General features: G+C 40.7%; 2 protein-coding genes across 45 annotated transcripts in view; one reads left to right on the forward strand and one right to left on the reverse strand.

Annotated features, from left to right (window-relative positions):
• The window catches only part of ABI2 (abl interactor 2), a 151,709-nt gene that overhangs the window by 102,870 nt on the left and 28,168 nt on the right, over positions 1-20,671 (forward strand). For 22 of the 41 annotated variants that reach the window (XM_038001692.2, XM_007965937.3, XM_038001714.2 and 19 more), the window contains one exon: positions 2,918-3,348. In XM_038001692.2, the coding sequence (XP_037857620.1) occupies positions 2,918-3,093 (176 nt within the window). In that variant the 3' untranslated portion in view covers positions 3,094-3,348. Of the gene's footprint in view, positions 1-2,917; positions 3,349-20,671 lie in introns of those variants that run through there. The other 19 variants (XM_073019955.1, XM_073019960.1, XM_073019952.1 and 16 more) reach the window with 2 other exon arrangements.
• Positions 13,614-20,671, reverse strand: part of RAPH1 (Ras association (RalGDS/AF-6) and pleckstrin homology domains 1) — a 102,288-nt gene continuing 95,230 nt past the window's right edge. For 3 of the 4 annotated variants that reach the window (XM_038001685.2, XM_007965914.3, XM_007965918.3), the window contains 2 exons: positions 20,215-20,357; positions 13,614-16,786 (listed from right to left, as the gene is read on the reverse strand). In XM_038001685.2, the coding sequence (XP_037857613.2) occupies positions 14,807-16,786; positions 20,215-20,357 (2,123 nt within the window). In that variant the 3' untranslated portion in view covers positions 13,614-14,806. Of the gene's footprint in view, positions 16,787-16,842; positions 17,454-20,214; positions 20,358-20,671 lie in introns of those variants that run through there. The other variant, XM_007965920.3, reaches the window with a different exon arrangement.

Consider the following 20,671-nt stretch of genomic DNA (forward strand, 5'->3'; position numbering starts at 1 on the left):
CCCAGGCTAGTCTTGAACTCATGGCCTCAAGTGATTCTCCTGCCTCGGCCTCCCAAAGTTCTGGGATTATAGGTGTGAGCCACAGTGCCTAGCCAGAAAATGAATATTCTTAGCATATTTCTGATTTTTGAAAAAGTTAATTTTAAAATAGTGAATACTAATTTTGGCAAAAGAAAAAACTGAACAGTTGTTAAAACTCTCAGCTTTATACCACTATAAACAGAGTCTCTGGAATCAGGTTTAGTGTAAATTCTGTCTAATCCAGTTTCTACTTTTGATTTGTTTTGAGACAGAGTCTCACTCTGTTACCCAGGCTAGAGTGCAGTGGGACAATCACGGCTTATTTCGGCCTCAACTTTGCTGAGCTCAGGTGATTCTCCCAAGTAGCTGGGACCACAGGCACGTGCTACCATGCCAGGCTAAATTTTTTTTTTTCGTTTTTTTTTTTTTTTTTTTTTTTTTTTTTGGTAGAGATGGGGTTTTGCCATGTTGCTCAGGCTGGCAATTTCTACATTTTAAAGAAGAAAATGAATGTACATAGAGCTTACTAACTTTCCACTTCAAAGCATCTGTTACAACAGGCTTCATATTCTGTTCTGCATTACTTTTCATGGGTTTGCATTTCTTTTTCTTTCTCTTATTTTTCTTTTTTGAGACAAGTGCCTTGCTCTGTCACCAAGGCTGGAGGGAAGTGGTGTGATCTCAGCTCACTCAAGCAATTCTCCTGCCTCAGCCTCCCGAGTAGCTGGGATTACAGGCGCCCACCACCACGCTCGGCTAATTTTTGTATTTTTAGTAGAGACAGGTTTCACCATGTTGGCCAGGCTGGTCTCGAACTTCTGAACAATCCTCCTGCCTTGGCCTCCTAAAGTGTTGGGATTACAGGCATGAGCCACCGTGCCCGGCCAAGGATTTGCATTTCTTTCTTTCTTTTTTTTTTTTTGAGATGGAGTCTTGCTCTGTCGCCCAGGCTGGAGTACAGTGGCATGATCTGGGCTCACTGCAAGCTCCGCCTCCCGGGTTCACACCATTCTCCAGCCCCAGCCTCCCGAGTAGCTGGGATTACAGGTGCCCGCCAACATGCCCAGCTAATTTTTTTGTGTTTTTAGTAGAGACAGGGTTTCACCGTGTTAGCCAGGATGGTCTCGATCTCCTGACCTCGTGATCTACCCGCCTCAGCCTCCTGAAGTACTGGGATTACAGTTGTGAGCCACTGCGCCTGGCTGGATTTGCATTTCTTTAAGCATCAGGAATGTTGTCTTTCTTTAAAAAAAACACTAGAAAATATTAGGTTGACTAGAAATGCTAAATATTCTAAATTGTATTTTCTGGGTTTTTTTTTGTATTTTCTTATATTTAAACTTGTATGCCATTTAACTACATTTGGTTGTGTTCAGGCATTTGGTTACATATTGAGAAAAGCACACTGATCTCTTCGTAGCAAGGATCCTCTAAAGTATTTTCTGGTCGGGTGCAGGTGGCTCACGCCTGTAATCCCAGCACTTTGGGAGGCCGAGGCAAGTAGATCACCTGAGGTCAGGAGTTCAAGACCAGCTTGGCCAACATGGCAAAACTCTGTCTCTGCTAAAAAAAAAAAAGTTAGCTGGGCATGGTGGTGGGCACCTGTAGTCCCAGCTACTTGGGAGGCTGAGGCAGGAGAATGGCTTGAACCTGGGATGCGGAGGTTGCAGGGAGCCAAGATCGCACCACTGCAATCCAGCCTGGGCGATAAGAGTGAGACTGTCTCAAAAAAAAAAAAAAATTCTGGTGTTCCTACAATATCACTATAATGGAAAATATTCACAATTTAAGGAAGCTATTTAATTTTTATTAAAACAGGCCAGAAATGAATTTTCTTTAGGGCACATTACATTATATCAGAAGTCCCTGTTGTAATTTGTTTCTCATTTATTTATGTGAGGCACAAGGTTGCATGAGAAACTAACAAAGACGGTGTATTTGTCTGGGAACAATGGATAGGTGGAGATTTCATTGATTGGTATAAAAAAGGTATAGGAGATGAAGAGGTTGGAGCAAAGGATAACTCTTCAAGTGGATTTGAGCAAGTTACAGGGCAGCCCAATATAACTAAACTGTTGAAGTTGATACAATACTTGGGAACCAGAGATTATCTGGTTGAAATAAGATAACAGTTGAAATAACCACTGAGATAATGGCCGAAAGAGCCAAGTTACCAAGTGATTTAAGCAATGAAAATCACAGGAGAGCTTATAGGTATCTGATTTTCTTGGCACTCTTAGACTGTTGTTATGTTTATATTAAATTGGTGACATAATGCAGCATATGGTTTGAAAGAATATACGTAGTGGACTCCCATCATTCATACGTTTAACTCAATTCAGACATTTAATTCAACCACCATTCTACTTAGTGAAGAGACATAGGCTCCAGAGAGAGTGATAGAGGAGACAGAAATCTGCTGCTCCATCAGTCTGTCTGGTTTCTCACTTGCCTCTCATAGTGTATCTCATTGCCCTAGTATACTTCTAAGGTAAAGAAAAGCTTTTTTAAAACAAAACAAAACAAAACAAACTATGGTATCTCAACACAAACTCAAATGAAGAAACAGCCATTTTTCTTGATTCTAAGATTGTGTACCTCTTCATTGAGGTACTTCCCTGTAGGCTCTTGAAAGGGTCAAAAGCACATTCAATTAAATGTGCTTTCCCACCATTTGTACTCAATTTAGAGCCTAACATCCCTAGAAAATGGAATTTCATTGTATATGACTGGGTATTACTTAGAAAAAAAATATGTACATTTTGGTTGGTGTTTAGAAAGTCACCATGTTTGAGTGCTGCTGTATTTGGGAAAGGATAGATATTCATCGGCTTGGTTCTGTCTTTCTAGGAATATTACTCTCTTTCACATCCTATTTTGTTTTCTTCCCTCCTAGTTGTGGCAATTTATGACTATACAAAAGACAAGGAAGATGAGCTGTCCTTTCAGGAAGGAGCCATTATTTATGTCATCAAGAAGAATGACGATGGTTGGTATGAGGGAGTTATGAATGGAGTGACTGGGCTTTTTCCTGGGAATTATGTTGAGTCTATCATGCATTATTCTGAGTAAAGCTCGGCAGGGCTGTGCTTGCCTCACAGAAATAGTCAGGTCTTCCCAGATTATCTGAAGGCCCTGGGGATTCCACTCCAGTAAAGTAGAATGAAGGATACAAATGATAAAAATTACACTTTCTTTTGGTTTATCCCCCAGTATTAAAAACAGAAAAAGCAAGCTGAGTCTGAACAAACGGATCTTTCTGCCATCATTTGTACAATGCTGAGCTGTCTGGATTGAAATAAAATAACCATTTTTGTATATGTCAAAGGTATAACAACATAACTGTGTAGCCAAAACAAAATCAGATTAAGACTGATTCAGAAAAATCTGGGATCTTTCTCAGGAATACTGTATACCCTTGGGATTTCTCCTCCTGCAGAATTTGTGGCATTGGATGTTCTTCATTGCCTGTGCTAAGGGGTTAACCTCATGGCCCAGTGGGTACCCTAGCTCCTCCTTTCTTCCACTTGCATGAAGAGGAGGGAACCAATATTTAAATACCACACTTAACCATTTTTACAATTATTTCAGATGGCTTTTTCCTCTGTAACACTGTAAATTCCGCATTCTCTCAGCACTTGAGTGCACCAAATGAGTGAATGCTGAACTCACTTGCATCCCTTCATGTTTCTCAGTTTGTGGATTATGAGGATGATGAAATGTGAAAGTCTCTCAACACTCTGAGGGTAGTGAATGATTGCCACCCGTTTGATTTTAATGTGCTGCTGCATGAGACTGTATTGTTGCTAATGGCCAGTGTACCCAGATGTGAAGTGTGGTATTCTGGTTCATGTGTGGAGATGGGTATGTGAAGCTAGACATGAAGGTCCCTAAGGTTCTGAAGAGACTTGAACTGTGGAAATGCTCTTAGCAGGCATCCTGAACCCCTGCCTTCGGTGTTGTTTTGAGGAGTAGGATCTTGGAGTTCAGACCAACTGACTATCATTTCTTTCACTATTTAGAAAAACGCTATTCTACTTTGGAAGAGAATAGTAGTTATTTTCAAGTCTCTTGACAGTCACTGGGAGTAAAAGGTTTGCTAATGTGCTCTCTGGATGTTATTAATGGCCAGTATTAGTTGATGCTGTATCATTGACTCGCTTAGCTGTAGAAAAGGTAATTCTCTCCTGATTTTGTATGATTGGACTCTTAAGTAGCTGCTGTTAGTCAGAATTCAAACCCATCTCAGACTAAGAATATAATGAATAAGATTAATAGGCCAAAATATGTATCTAATCACATTGCTAAAAATTAATACAACTTTGACAGAGTAAAACACATTTCCCCTATCTGTACAATAAATACAGCTTCAAATTCAATGGAGTCTATAGGGCACATGGCTTTAATCATCACTACTGTAGTCAGTATAAGAAATATTGAAAAACATCCAGGAGGGCTTGTCTCTGTAGGTGGTCTCTGTGACGGTGGGCCAGCTCCTGTTCAGGTCCAGAGCTCGTGACATGGGTTCTACTCAGTCCCAGTGACTTGGCCAGAATAGAGCTTTGCCAGGTAACTGCCCTGTCTAGGTGAAAGGGGAAAAGCAATAGCTGGATATATTTCAGATGAGGTCTTGAACAAATTCAGAAAGAGTAACTTGATTGAAAAATGAACAACTGTAGTGTGTGAGGAAATTCAGATAGTGTAGGAGGCAGAAGTGAATATTCCACTTATAAATGTTATCTGAGCATAAAAAATCATCAGCCTTTAACTGAGACCCCGCTATAGTCTCCTTATCAAGACTTTTTGGTTTTAAAGTTTTTAACGCATTGCAAGTTAAAACAGCTATTTTGCTTTTAGATTTTTCCCAGCACTTTGTATTTATTAGCTTTCATTAACTTGCCTCCAGTATACATTCCACTTCATGCTTTTCTTAGGTCATTTCTATATCCCTTATTCCTTATTTTCCTGCAGTGTAATGGCCCTGACCCTGAATGTCCTCTGAGCCCTTAGCTCCATTTTGGACCCAAACTAGACTATACTTAGATAAGTTAAGCTCTTCTTAGTGTACTGGTCTATAATTAGAAAAACTGTTTTGAAATTAGATGTTCCCATTATTTATTTACACAGCTTTTTGCTGAGAAAGCTTAGTGGATTAATGAGGCAGAGGGTGTTTTGAAATTCAACAAATAGTTCCCACAGGCTGGGCGTGGTGGCTCACGCCTGTAATCCTAGCACTTTGGGAGGCTGAGGCGGGTGGATCATGAGGTCAATAAATTGAGACCATCCTAGCCAACATGGGGAAACCCTGTCTCTACTAAAAATACAAAAATTAGCTGGTTGTGGTGGTGCACACCTGTAGTCCCAGCTACTCGGGAGGCTGAGGTAGGAGAATCGCTTGAACCCGGGAGACAGAGGTTGCAGTGAGCCAAGATTGTGCCACTGCACTCCAGCCTGGTGACAGAGCGAGACTCCATCCAAAAAAAAAAAAAAAAGTTCCCACAGCTCACCACTACAGAAGCAGAGAAGACAACTATGCAGAAAAGAGTTGGTGGCAGTCAGCAGGAATGCAGCTGGTCTGTTGGACCCCTGCTGGATGGGGGGAGTGCAGAAGACACTGGTGAAGTCCTTTATACTGAAGACCTGCGGTTGGGAGCAGGGGGAGTCCATGGGTCTGCTGATTTTTTTTCCCTATTTAGTACTAATGTGTGTGTGATCTTTGTTTTACAAACAATACCTTTTGGGTTTTCTGCATATTTTTAAATTTTTTGTACAGTTTTGAATTCTATGGATTGTCTTGGAAGGGTACTGTGTGATGGGCCAGGTGCACAGCAGTTGGAGACTTGATGTATGTAGTATTTCATAGATTGCATGCTATTAATCGTCTGTGAGGGTAGTAGTTTTTGTTTTATTGTAAGTTTCCCTCTTTTTTTAATAAATTAAAAGATGGTATTAGGAATTTCAAATGAATGCAGAAAATCTTACATGCTGTGTACTATTAATATACAATCCAAGTCTAAAATCTGACCAATAAAGCAACCATTTTATCAGGATAGAGGGAATCTAATGGGAGAGGGGAATCTTCCCTCCTGAAGTTTGTGTGTCCAATCCCTTAAAAAAAAAAAAAAAAGGTTGTCTTTTTATTTTGTCATATTAATACTCGAAAGTCCATGGGGATATTAATGAAAATACACTTTGTTGCCTTTGACCTTATGGCCAAGGCAATAAATCAGAAACAGAAATAGTGCCAACGTGTCAAAATCTGATTCAGCCTGCTGTTTGGAATAAATATGAATCTTCTAAGCTATCTTGTTTAATATTTTCCATCATTTAGCTACTTCCTTTCAATCTCCCTCAGAGGCGCCTGCTGTTCCCATTTTAGAGTTGACAATGGCCTGCTAATTTAGCTATGTTCCTAAATGTTACTGGGTGTGAGACATTTTCATCCCCTTTTTCCTACTGCTGGTGTTTATTATCTGGCTAGAGAATATTTTATGCATCTTTACCATGATGTCTGGACTGTATCTGCGCTCCTTGGCAGTTTATGTTGAAGATAAAGATAACTAAAGATTTTTCTCTTTGGGAGGGAGGCATCAAAATGATGGTAGTTTGCTTTTATCTTATGTTCATTTTCTTTTAGTAGGTGACATTTCTGCATTAAGAACTGTTTTTATCTTTTACTACCTTTTCTTTTCTCCTTTGTGGAGAGAGCATGACACGTCCTGAAGGTCACCTTTGCCTTTGAAAAAGGTATTGATGGAGGAATTCGCAGGTGACTGACAAGCCTTTGAAAAGAATGGGATCTGTTCACTTCTGGTCTTTTTGGCCAGGAACTCCTGATTGGTGTTAAGGTGACAATTTCCCCCATATGATCTAGAATCACTGAATTTGAGCTAGATGAGATTTTTAAATTTCTGGTTGTCTCATTAGACTGATGAGGTGAGTTTTCTTCTTCATAAGAACAGCTAGTTAAGAATTCTCACTCAGTGCTCAGTACTCAGTTTTCCACTGCACCACAACTGTCTTAACTAAATGTGCTATATTTTTCTTTAAAAGTTAAGAGTTCTATTTGATGTTTTTAGGAATATACTTGAAAAGACATGCCATGTTTTGGTAAATACCATCAGAGTTGTGTAAAGGCGTGTACTAAGCACAACCTTAACTTGTGGAAATACTCTTCATTTATCCCTCCTAAAACTACACTCAGTATAAACACTTTTCCCATAAGGTGTGTGCAGTAAAAATGTTATATTAATTCAACACTGGCAGGAGCACGGCACAGCAGCCTTATTGGAGAGAGCCTTATAAAAGTGATTAAATAGAGGCATCGAGCTCATTACCTTTAAGTTTACTTTGTGCTGACCTTTGTTCCTATTTTATTGAGAATATCGTAAGTCTAAAAAAAAAAAAATTACAAAATGACAGGGCCTAGCTGTGTATAAATGATCCTTGCTGAATATCAAGGTTTTTTTGTAAAAAAAAAAAAAAAAAAAAACCAAAAAAAAAAAAACCAAAAAAAAAACCCAACAAAAAAAGCTTATTTTCACATTAAAATGAAACCTCTTTTGCAAGTTAAGAGTTCTATGGAAAAGCAGTTTTTATCATATTTTGTGTCCATGCACCATATTTCTTAAAATGGCTTACAAAACAGAATGTAAACAATTTGTGATCTGGCCAGTTGTACTTTTAGCTTCCAGAGGGAGAGTTGGTGGTATTATGAGTTGAGTAAAAACCATCCAGGGGAACTTGAGGGAGCAGTCTGTTGCCAGTAATGTTCCTTGTGTGCCATTAAACACCTCCAGATGAGCGGAGGAACATCACTTTTTAATTTTTTAATTGTATTTGGAATTGTTGCTGTGTACTAAGAACTTGACCTAAATAAAATCCCACAAAGTATATTCAGGTGTCTTGTTAACTTATTTGTATAAATAACCTCTTTTTCTAAGGTGGTATCTGAGTTTACGTGTTAGGGATAATCTGACTTTCCTGTTGCTCTAAACCAGGGAGCTGCTTTTTATTACTGAAGTCTTTTTAAATTTTCAAAATATTTAAAATGTTCAGCTTTAAATTCGATCTCAAGTTTCTTCCCTCAAGACAGCTGTTCTAATTAAGAACTTTCTAACCCTGTTTTTGCTCCACTCGAACCTGGGGTTTTCTTACCACTTTCCTCCAAATTTAATTGTTAATGTAGTTTTTTTTTTTTTTTTTTTTTTAAACACCAAAGATAGGTGTTGACTAAAAATTATTGCAGACTGGTCAGAAGTGAATCTAAAAGACAAACCAGTAGCTAGCCTGTGCTTTGTTGCTGTAAGAGCCTAGATTATAAAAGAATTTTCTAATGATGTATCTGAGGGTAGCAATAGTTTGTCTCCACAATACCCAAAATAATGTTTCAGCTTTTCTCACTTTTCAAGCCCATCTTATTTCCTCTGTACCTTTATTATTTTGGTATCATTAGGTAAGGTGAAGAATAATGTAGAAAACTGAAATACCCAGCTAAAACATTTATGGGTTTCTCGTATTTGTGAATAGGATTGTAGGCGTTAGAGCAGTCTTGTCTCAAAGATGATAGTATCCAGTCTTTTGTTCATGACCCTATTGCTTGGCTCTTTTTGGGTTACTTCGGAATTACACATTTGGTTGGATTTGGGGCATATGCCAATTAAGGGGCATATGCAATGCGTTCTGTTTTCCTGTCAGCCTGTGTACGCTGCTGTTTCTGAAGGCGTAAGTACAGGTATGATTGATTGATTGATTGATTGATTGATTGACAGACGGTGAACGAAAGGGGAAGGCTTCCACGTTTTTTGCCCTAGTTTGGTACATAATAAAGTGATTGCAAACACATTACACATTTATACATACCTTCACACGGCAGTCCAACACACAATTGTGACTCCAAAGATTTGAAACAAAAGGCATTCCTTTTTGTATTAGTTTGTACCTAGTTCTTTGTTTAAAGAAGAAAAATCTTTAAAAGCTGTTGTCACTTAATCACCAGTGTATTTAATGGCCAAATTTCCCTAGTTGGCATAAAATACTCTTAAAAGTTAACAAACTGAACATATCAAACTAATTTATTTACCACACTTAATTTCTTCTGTGTATGGCCTATGTTCTGGGTACCCTGATACGAAATGCAAAACCAGGTTCTTAATGGTGCCGATCCACAAACACTCAAAGTCCCCATGTTTAAATGAAATCTATGATTTTTTTTATTAAGGATTTGATAAGCTGACATAGTGAGAACATGTAACTGAAAAACATTTACAGTGACTGTACGACTAGTGTGCTAAGCCATTACAATAGTTTACTGACATAACTGGCAAGAGTAACTTGGAAAATAACTTAATCCAGAACAAAAACATCCTCAGTAGTACTGAATATATCTCTCTCATATATATATCTATATATATATAGCTTTGCACAATCAGGGAGCAAGGCACATAATGAAATGAGCATACATTTATGCAGAAGAAAGTAATAACAAAGCTGCAAGAAAAATTGTAACTTCATCTTCACTGAGCTGTGCATAATCCTTTGAATAATAATGTCCTCTACCTGGTACATTATAATGAAGTTCCTTGTCTTTTTCATGCTTTAAAAAAGTATATTTCTACATTGTATCTACTTATGGCAAAGCTCCCACAGCCTAGAAGTTGGTGTGAGCCTTGACCGTTTTTTAAAGAACTGAGGGAGGAGTAATCCCAGTTAAATATAATGTGCAATTCTCCTTCAACAGTAAACAAGGTTTTTACAACACTTAGCACAAGCTAATTTTATCTCAAATGTACATACATCTCTGTAAGAGTTCACTAGTGGCTGATAGTAAAATGAAGCAAAATCATTTGAAACATTCCAGTTAATGCTTATTTTCTAGGAGGGATTATTTACAAGTAGCGAAAAAAAAATGTAGGAGGTGGGGAAATATGAAAAATGGCTGTTTTTGGTATTAGGTTACAATAAATTTAATGAATGGACAGTTCGCAAAATATAAGGGTTTCCCCCCCTTTAGTGCTGCAGACAAGTCTTACTGCCTAAGATGCTGAGGCTTCAGCAATCATGAGCTTGGTATTAGTAGCCGCCATGATAAACACAATCACTTCCCAACTTAACATCTATAAAATACGTAGTGTTCACCATCACCCTGACTCAATTCACTTTTCTAAATGTCTTTGGTAGAAAGCAGCCAGACCTCATGTGGGTAGTGATGTCTCTTGTGAGACACTTTCCATTTCTGCCAAAACTAGAAATACCACCTTCCTTTACTTTCATTAGCACCTCAAAATTTGCTTGCTGGATTTCTTTAAAAGTATTCTGCCAAAAGAGTTGAAGGCACTGGGGGTTTACAGCAAGTATTTTCTCTTTAAAATGGTTTATTATTTCAACAAGCAAAGAGAAAACCAACTGGAGAAATTTTACGGCACTTACCAAGTATGTTTTTCCTTTTTATTTAGCAAGTTTTATTCTACAGCTAAATTTCAGATTTCTTTTACATATAGACCTTGCAAGGGCACGGTAAGAACTGAGCACTTGTTTTGTTTGAGGGATAAAGGTGTAGAAATGTTCTTTGAATTTTAAAAGGAATGCCTGTAATCCCAGCACTATGGGAGGCTGAGGCAGGAAGATCACTTGTGGCCAGGAGTTTGACACCAGCCTGGGCAATACAGTGAGACCCCCGTCTCTACCAAAAACAAAAAAAACCCAAAAAAACAAAAAAAAACAAAAAAACCAAACCTTAAGAGATAATAGTTATCTAATTCTTTTATACTTGCATTTCTCTTTGGATCAAATCTCAACTTTGTGAGAGGTCATATATTCCTACAGGGTTAGGAGTACCCTGCATAATTTATACAAATGTAAAGTGTATATTAAAAAAAATCAAAGTGCCAAAAGGTACTTGCAATCTAAAGGGTTTTTTCCCCCTAGAAACAGTCACCCTCTCATCAAGTGTATGACCCAATTATGCCTATTTTATGAAAGTCAAGTCATCACACCGATAACCATACAGGATCATATGGGTTTAATTGGTCTAAACTTGAGTGGGATTAAATCAGTTATAATTAGTTAGCTCTGTAGGTATACGAAAAACTTTTGGTAATGTACAAAAATAGGAATGGGTTTTTTATCTGTTTAAAATCGCTTTGTGTTTATAACAAAATTACTTTTAGCTGAGGAACAAAGGTGACAGAGTTCTGTCGGTGGCTGATAGTCATAGCAGGCCAATCCACACCATTACCTGAAATATTTTTCAGGCTAATTTATAACTTTATGGATTTCCTTGATACAAGTTTATTAGTAGTTGTATTCTCCCAGAATAGCAGCAAATAAAACTTGAATTAGATGTACAGCTCCTAATAACCTTGACCTCAGAGTTGTCACTTGGTTGGAATTATTATGATCCCCCCAATTTAAATTTTGAGAAACTCAGCATTGTTTTCAGTGACAAGAAAACATACATGGGAAGGGGACCCAAGACAGTTCACCAAGATAGTTCACAGCCCTTTGCAGGGTGTGCCTTTGGTGTGGGAGCACCTCGATTTTACAGGACTATGAAACACCATGTCTACTTCATTTGAAATTTTCTGATAAAAATAGTCTTCTGTAACTTAAGATTCCACATTCTTTTTCATTTAAAAAGTCCCAGAAATTTATCCAATTTACAACTAAGGTGGGTATCTGCAAAAACCTTAAGAACGGTAACTCCTCCCAAGAGATTTATAGCATCTAAAGCAGGTGGAGTGGAGGAAGAAAAAAAAAAAAAAAAAAGAAAAAGAAGGTATTTGAGCAGTAAAAGTCAAGCTGGTAAAATCCAATACAGAGTATCTAATAAACCTGAAGTTATTTTACTGAGAATAGATGATGCTGTGCTACAGCACTGGTGCCAGAACTTTAAGCATAGAGTGATTCTATTTAGAAATTATCTAGAGTAGAAATTAAGAGTGTCACTAATTAAGCAAGTCACTACCTGTAATAAGCACCTGTTTGCACTGCCCTCGGCAGCAGGATGAGTTAATTCATGCTGTTCGCTTTTCAGTACAGTCAAGTCAACTGCACAGACTTGAAGCAGCCAAGCTGGGTGAGAGCTGCAGAGCCGAGGGCAATGAAAGAAGGCACAGTACTAGTGTCATCCGGCAGGAGATGCTTTCCATGAATACACCAGAGAAAAAGAGCTACAGAAATACAGTTGAGGAAAAGCTACATCCTGACAAAAATCCAAATTAAAGAAAACCCACTAGGGAGTAAAACATCAGAAGTATAAAGTATCACTTTAGTGGTTTTTTAAATTCAGTTCATACATGAGGTTAAAACATTTTTAACAGCCATTTCTGTCTGTGAAGGAATGTCAAGGGAAATGGCCTGTTGGGAGACAAGCCACTGGACTGGGGTTAAAATGACAGTCTCCTCCTCTAGCCTTACCCTCTTCCTGGCATCATTAGTGTTCAAAAGGATGTCTGCTCTTCCAGGAAAACACACCAGAAGCATCTGTTCAGGATGGCTATCATCAGGATTGATATGAGCAAGAAATTCCAAGAAATCCTGCACTGAAAACACAAAGGCTGTTTTTTCAGGGCTCAAGTCATGGGTGAAAAAAGGTTGGGGGGTTGTTTTTTCCCCCTCAAGGAAAATTGAAGTTGCCTACTTTCTCATAAGAAAATCACCACAATAAAACTCAAAACCTCAGGGATGAATACTCTGATAATTGGATTCATATTCTTAATTCTAACCCACAAATATGGGTGACCCTCAAAGTATAAAACTTCAGGTAGCAGACTATGAGAAACTCATTCATGAATCACAGTGGAGCTTGGCAATCTACTCAAACATTACCCAAATTTCTGTGCATGCTTAAATTAACGATGCAGATGTGTTAAAGCTCACTTCATAAACATCAAACATAAAACTTGGGGAACAATTTGAAATGCCTAAAAATTAACGGTGTATATTCTTACTGCTCCATAACCACATGAACGTGCTCAACAGCATTCTGGAGATGCAGCAGTGGAGAGGTGCCGCTCATTCTGTTTATGATGCGGTTTTCGTGGAGTGTGGGTTATGCGAGACCTTGAGTATACTGTACTAATTAAGCACTTTTGCTCATTCTAGAATTATTGACCGTCTCTTCCCGCACTTTACTGGCATTTTTTCCTTGTGGGACAATGTCAGCTGATTTCTGCAGTTTGCACTGGTAATCATTAACAATAGGCACAGACTTTGACTACAAGATGTGCTCCCTTTATAAGAGGTGGGATGGCCCATTTTTATTCTTGTTTGGGAGCCGCTCTAAGATTGTGTTTCATTCCTAATGGTCCAATTTATCATAAGTTGATGAGACAGTACATATTTCTCTCATGAACCAAGGAAAATTCACAGAAAAAAAGCATATAGAAGTATATAGTGTGTCATTAGAGCAGTGACTCCATGTTATACCAGACTGCACATGCATAATACGTAATGTCAGTTACTGGACTTGGACGTCCCACTCCATCAGAACACCTGGTAACCTGAACTAATCACAACCAGGCTGCAGTCAGCAAGGGTCCTGGTGGCCCCAGTAGCTATAAATGATATTGTCTTCCCTCTCCATGGTAGTGCCATACTTAATGAGTTTTCTGTATTACCTATTATAACCCATATACAACCGGATTAATGACACTTGCACAGGGGCCAGTTTTGTTCTCTCATCATCCTTCCCTTCTATAGAGCAATGCTCAAAAACTGCATTTTAGAAAATGATTTTGTTTTTCATACTGATGCACCATATTGGGGCATAGGATGTGTGTATTTCATATACCAATTGTCTACAGATAGGTAATAACATCTACCTAAAGCACATATTTTAAGAAGGTAACTGGTGACCCAAAGACATACTGGGACAGAACATTACAGAGATAACTGTGTTGTCCATCCTCTTAAAATCAATCAAAGTGAGGATCATGAAGCCAGGTTGATAAAGCTTCATAAAACAGTACTAAAAAGGAACTCTCCAGAATTACAGCACTAATTATCCATGTATTGTAGGCAAAGAGCTTACCTGTCAGCACATCCCAAATGTGGATCACTGCAGCAGTACTGCAGCTAGAACTGCTGAGTTAAGTTACACCATGTATTTACTTTATGCATAACCACATACAGAGATGTCTGTGAACATTTCCCCATCCTGCACTAGTTACCTGTTCTATGAAGCTGAGAGATTTTCCTGATTTAAAGTGCCCCTTTATGTATAGCAATGAAGTGTCAGTCAAGCAATTCTAACTTCAGCCAACTGGGGAAAAAACAAACACAAAAGCCTTATAGATATACCACACATTCTGGTGATTTTTCTCAACCAGAAATAGCACATTCTACATCTATTTCTTAGTTATATAATACACAACATGCACGAATAGGCTACACATGGACAGACACTTACAAATACCTTCTAAATAAGTGATTAGAAGTTTTTGGTCCAATCCACATGATATAGAAATCTTAAGAGACAACACACATCCCCTTCTATGCCTCTTCCACCCAAAATACAGAACACCCATTTTCAGATTAGGAGAGAAAAGGAATAAATAGAATAACTCTCAGCTCTCTCTATATATACACATACACATACATATATGTATACATATATACACACATACACCGTATAGCTGTGTGTACACACACGCATACACATATAGCTGGACACTACCTGAATAACATCATACCAGGAGGCTCTGAACACCTGAATTCACAGATGATCAGGTGAGCTGATTGTAGAAGTGATTACAGATATCATGAAAATAAAGTCCTATGGTGGCTACCAGTCTCTGGAGAGCTTGGTGTTCTGGTCTCTCTTTGGGGGAGCAGGAGGGGGTCCTCTCCGCAATGTTGCATAGCCTGATATATGACTGCCTCCGTAACCAGCCTTCTGTTGATCAGACAGCAGTTCAGGGGGTGGTGGAGGCAATGCCATATCATCCATGGTGGCTGTTGGTTCTGCTCTGGACATGCGGGAGGAGGAGAGCGAGCCATGCCGAGTGATGGACTTTCGTTGCAGTGTCCTGTTGAGGTCAGCCAGGAATCCAGGCTGGACACTAAGGCTGGATTTGGGAGAGGTGGGCACTTGTGGCACAACTGTGGCCATTGTTGGCTGCTCAGAAATCTCTGCTTGAGTGAGGCGGGTGCTGTCATTCCGTTTGGGTCGTGTGGGTGGAGGGGCCTTCTTCACTGACATTTTAGACCATGGTTGTGGTTGAGGATTAACGACTGCCACTTTTGGAGAGGCGTTTCCCGAGAATACTGCTGGAATCTCAATGGGGGGTAGAGGAAGCTCTGTTTCAGGTGGAGGAGGTGGAAAATCAGAATCGGATGGAGGAGAAGGAAATTCCACCATGGAGTCCTTTCCACGCCCACTCAGAACAGGGGCTTTTGCTGACACACACCCTTGCTGGAGAACTCCAGGAAGGTTGACTCCAGAAAGATTGAGTTTTCCAGGCTTGGGGGGTGCTGCAGGAGGTGGCAGGGTCTCCTTGCTGGGAGACCCTGATTCTGCTGGCGGTGTAAACTTGCTGACTAGACTGTCCACCGAGGGTCTCTTGGGCTCGGGGTGCTCTGCACCGCTGCTGGATTTAATGCTGGAGTTGCGCTGTGGGGTTGGGGGTGGTTTCTTTCCCCCAGGGCTGGATGTCTTACTGGTCTTTTTGCCTGGAGATCCACTTTTGTCAGGGGTAGGAGAAGCTGTGGGTGGAGGTGGTGGTGGTGGGGCTGGGACAGGTGATGGGGGTGGAGGAGGAAACACCAGGCTGCTTTCAGGAGGGGGAGGGGGGAAGTCCGGAGAAGGGACTGGGATGGAGCTGGGCTGCCACTTGGGCTTTGCTTTTACTGCAGGAGGGGACTGTGGAGCTACATTTGCTGGGACAGGCTTTAAGGGCTGAGATTCCATGGCGGGGGGAGTTGGAGGGGGTGGAAACTGGCTGGCTATCTGCTTCACGACTGAGGGCACCGGTGACAGTGGAGAGGGAGGGGGTTTTGCACAGAAGCTCTGTTGCTTGGGTAATGTTGGTGGGGGTACTGGAACAGGAGGGGTAGGAGGAGAGGGTGGAATGTAAGAAACAGGGAAAGCTGGCTGCTTTTTTGCTGGGGGTACTGGCGGAGTAGGTGTGGGTGGTGCAGCTTGTGTTACAACAGGTGCCACAGTCTTGGTGCTGGTTGGTGGGGGTATGGTCACAAGAGGTTTTGGGGGGGCTTGAGGAGGGAGGGGTACAGGGATAGGAGGAGGTGGGGGGGGTGCTGGGGGAGCCACCTGAGTAATATGCTGAACTTGATGGATCTTCAGTGGAGGAGGCGGGGCACTGAACTGTGGAAGGGATGGGGTACACGGTGCAGGCTTTAGCTGGGCCATGGCAGAGCCTGGGGTTGGGGGTGGAGGAGGGGGAGGGGGTGGTGGAACAACTCCATTGGGGGGTACCAGGATCTGAGGCTTCACTGACTGTGGCTGCATCACTGGGGGTGTTGGCGGTTTAAACAGGGCCCCTGAATGCTGAGACGCATTCTGTAGCCGTGTTATTGTGCTGTACTTGACGAACATTGGGGCTGCTGAGCCTGCAGAAGGTGCAGATTGGCTGGGCAGCGGGGGAGGAGGGGGTGGTGGAGGAGGTGGGGGAGGAGGAGGTGGGGGTGGCGGAGGAGGTAGAGGTGGTGAAGGCTGTGAAGCAGTGTAGGGGGTGACTATCTTAGGTTGCGGGGATAAAGGGGGCACAAGTGAAGTGTAGGGCCGATTCATAGACTCCATTCTGGCCTAAAAGGAGTATAAAAAGGGAGTGGGAGAGAGAAAAACACAACAAACAAAACAGTTACAGAGGTAAGCTTTGATTGTGTAAAACTAAAAAGCAGGGAGTCTGGGACATGCATGAAGAGGATGCAGAAGTTGGTGGTGATCATAAAGATGGACAATGTCAGGAAGGCTAAAATCTGATTCTGCGGGCAAGAAGGAAACAGAAAACTTGTTTTACCCCACAGTAAAATAGCTAGACCACCTAACAATCTAGGAAAAATGTCCGGTTGCAAAAGCTGTTTGAATGGTGACCGGATGCATGACTTCTGACCTTGGCTGTTTGACTTTGACACAGCCTGCCCTAAATGGAACCCTGTGTGGCGGTCCTCTGAGCACTGGACTTGCAAGGGGAGATGTGATGGCTCCAGTTCACCTTTCAGTCCATGACTGCATCCACATCAAGCAGATGCTATAACTGGGTTTAGGAGGGCTTCCTGGTGGAATGAGGATGGCTTTTTGATGCTAGTAAGCTGACACAGGAGAGTATGAGAATGTTGAGCAGGCGTGCACAGTCACACGGGAATGAATAAGCTTGACACACACACTCGTGTTCGTGTGAGACACTTGCATCCAACATGCACAGAAGTCCAGCAATGCAGGTAAAGGGGGGACATTCTTTACATTTGTTTTACTGGAAAATACATAAAGAAATGCTTTGTAAACATTACAGCAAAAGACTGTAAAAATATCATACAGAAAAAGCCAGAAGAAATTAAGAGGAAGCTCTGAAAGGCTAGAATAAAGAAAATGTATCAAGAAATGGAAGCTAGCATTTGCCAGCAGCCAACCCATCCGGGTAGCTGAGATGATCACACCTGGTAGTTTATTTCATGGAGCTAATCATGCACGACGGTGGTTCAGGTAGTACTTTGAAAAGAGGAAAGGGAGGACCCTTGTTTTAAAAACTTTATGTACATCTTTTAGGCTCTTTGAACTAACTTGGAGGATCCAAGATAAACCATTTGTTTTCAATTATGAATGACATCGAGAATGCATGGGTTAGTGAACTAGAAGGCTCATTATAGGGCTGAATTCTAATGGCCAGCAGGACACTCACATGTTTCTTTTAAAATTACACAAAAAGAAAGTATTAGTCTGTGAGATTGGGTTACAGGTGTCACCGAGGTTAATGTGTTTCCAGAGAACAACCCCTGACCTTAACTTGACCCTGTCTTGGCTGCTTCAGGGGCGCAGGCCTTAGCTGTGCTGGCCTTCTCATTTGGCACCTGAGACTGAGGTAACAGGAGAAGAAACACAGAGTGATCAAGCCTTAAATCATTACTGCTGACAGCAGGGTTCCTACTCTTCTGAAACTCTGTGCAATGATGGACTTTGCTGCTTAATCACAGAACATTTTGGGTCTGTGATTTTGTTTTCCTTGGCCTTACACATAACTAGGTTCTATAACTTAAAATGCACACGGAGCTCACCATTAGTAATTTGGTAAGGCAAAGGGGTTTTTCTTTAGCCATCTGAATTGTGTAAACCAACTTCTCTAGTACATTTTTAGAGTACTAGCTCCATCCAAATTGATTAAATGGGGGAAGGGAGAGAGAATTATTGCTTAAAAGTTTGGGTCTCTAATAAGGGAGTTAAATTCAGTGTTTTGAGAATTTAGATCGTTAGAACCAATTCTCAAATGTTCATTTCTGAAGGAAAGGGCTTCAGCCCCACATGGTGCTACTAAGGCCTTCTCTACCCTGTGGGAGCCCAGTTAGTGAACCACATATGCAAATGAAGGAATAAAAGGAAAAATGTCCATTTATTCTCATTCATGAATGTACCTGTATAAGTGATTCAGACCAAAAGCACCCCCCACAAAAAATTAAATAAATAAAAACAATTATTAATAAAAATAAAATAGTCAAGCCCAGGGTGCCACTGGTTCCTCCATGATGGAGTGGCCTCTCGCATACTGAAATGGTGCCTACAGCCAGGGCACATACCTGCCTACACAACTACAGAGGATGTCTGATAGAAGGGGGACATGATGTCTTTAAAATGAACTAAAGAACCTCTCTATTTTTCTAATTTATAGCCTTGCAATAACTATACTCATCCTTCAGTCTCACTGAACAATCTATTATGCAAGGCTCAGGAATCCAAAATTTTAAGGGAACTGATTTTAATTTAGTCTTCCACATAAAGTATAATTTGAAAAAATTTATCAGTGCCCAAAGAAGTGGCAAAAGCATTAAAACAAACAAACAAAAAAAAAAGGTAAGGAATGAGTCTGAATACATTAACCAATAAAGAAATAACTGGACTGAATATGGTGGCTCATGCCTGTAATCCCAGCACTTTGGAAAGCTGAGGCGGGAGGATCACTTGAGGCCAGGAGTTCGAGACCAGCCCAGGCAAAATAGCCAGACCTTGCCTCTACCAAAAAAATAAAAAACTAGCCCGGCATGGTGGCGTGCACCTGTAGTCCCAACTACTCGGGAGGCTGAGGTGAGCAAGGAGGCTGAGGTGGGAGGATCATTTGAGCCCAGGAGGCTTAAATGAGCTCTGATAACACCACTACATTCCAGCCTGGGGAAAGGCGAGGGAGAGGAAGGGAGGGGGAGAAGGAAGGAAAGGAAGGGAAAGAAGGGAGAGAAGGAATGGAAGGAAGGAAGGGGAGGAAGGGAGGGAAGTGAGGGGAGGAAGGAAAGGAGGGAAGGAATGAAGTGAAAAAAGAAAAGAAAAAAAAGGGGCTGGGCATAGTGGCTCACGCCTGTAATCCCAGCACTTTTGGGAAGCTGAGGCAGGCGGATCACAAAGTCAAGAGATGGAGACCATCCTGGCCAACACGGTGAAACCGTCTCTACTAAAAATACAAAAATTAGCCGGGCGTGGTGGCGTGTGCCTACAATCCCAGCTACTTGGGAGGCTGAGGCAGGAGGATCGCTTCAGGCCCAGAGGCGAAGCCTGCAGTGAGCTTCGATCGCGCCACGGCCCTCCAGCCTGGCCACAGAGCCAGACTGTCCAAAAAAAAAGAGAGAGACAGAAAAGAAGAGAGACAACTGTAAACAGTTTCTCTAGAATTTAGGGCATTCGCAATAGATGGTGTTTTGCCATCCAAACTGCTTAAGGGTGGAAAGGAAGAAATTGTTATTTCTTAAAAATCGGAGCCACTGATAAAATAATTAAACTGCCATTTTTGTTTTGTTTTGTTTTTTAAGATTTTAAGTCATTAGAGCCAATTTGTAAATATTCGTTTCCAAGGGGAAGTCAAATCAACAGGTCTCTCTGAACCGTCTTTACCCGTTACAATTAGGAAAACTGAAAATTAATAAAGGAGACCGAAATAAGGCCAAATAAGATCCCTAATAAAGACATAAAAGAGTTAACAATTTAAACCCAACAGAAAACCACGGAATTTTCTATGTAAATTAAAACGAGGTTGTTACCTTGCTGGACTCTTCCAACTGAGTGCCTCGTTTCCAGGCTTCAGAGAATATGGAGCTCACGATGCTCTGCGAACGGACGTGTCCTGCTGGCTGGGTGTCAGAAACTCCACTATCAGACTGATTGGAGTGATTTGACTGAGACTCTGTTTAAAATAGTTTTTAAAACATAAGATTAAAAGAGTCAGTATTCTGACAGTATTAATATATATGTCTAGTTAGATCTTTTACACAAGGTCAGGTGCTGTGTAGAACAGTACCAAGTTATTTTATTCGTTTCATCATAAACACATAGAAAACTTTCCTTACCTTGGAATTAATAGGAAATCTCAGATTAGTTTTAAATACTTCACCATGAGAGACTGATAATTATAATAAATGATTCACATAACATTATTGGTATCCTGACACCCAGTCTTTCATGAAATCAACTCTAAACAATAAAAGAATTAATGAACCA

This window comes from Chlorocebus sabaeus, chromosome 10 (assembly GCF_047675955.1).
Source record: "Chlorocebus sabaeus isolate Y175 chromosome 10, mChlSab1.0.hap1, whole genome shotgun sequence".
Classification (NCBI taxonomy): domain Eukaryota; kingdom Metazoa; phylum Chordata; class Mammalia; order Primates; family Cercopithecidae; genus Chlorocebus; species Chlorocebus sabaeus.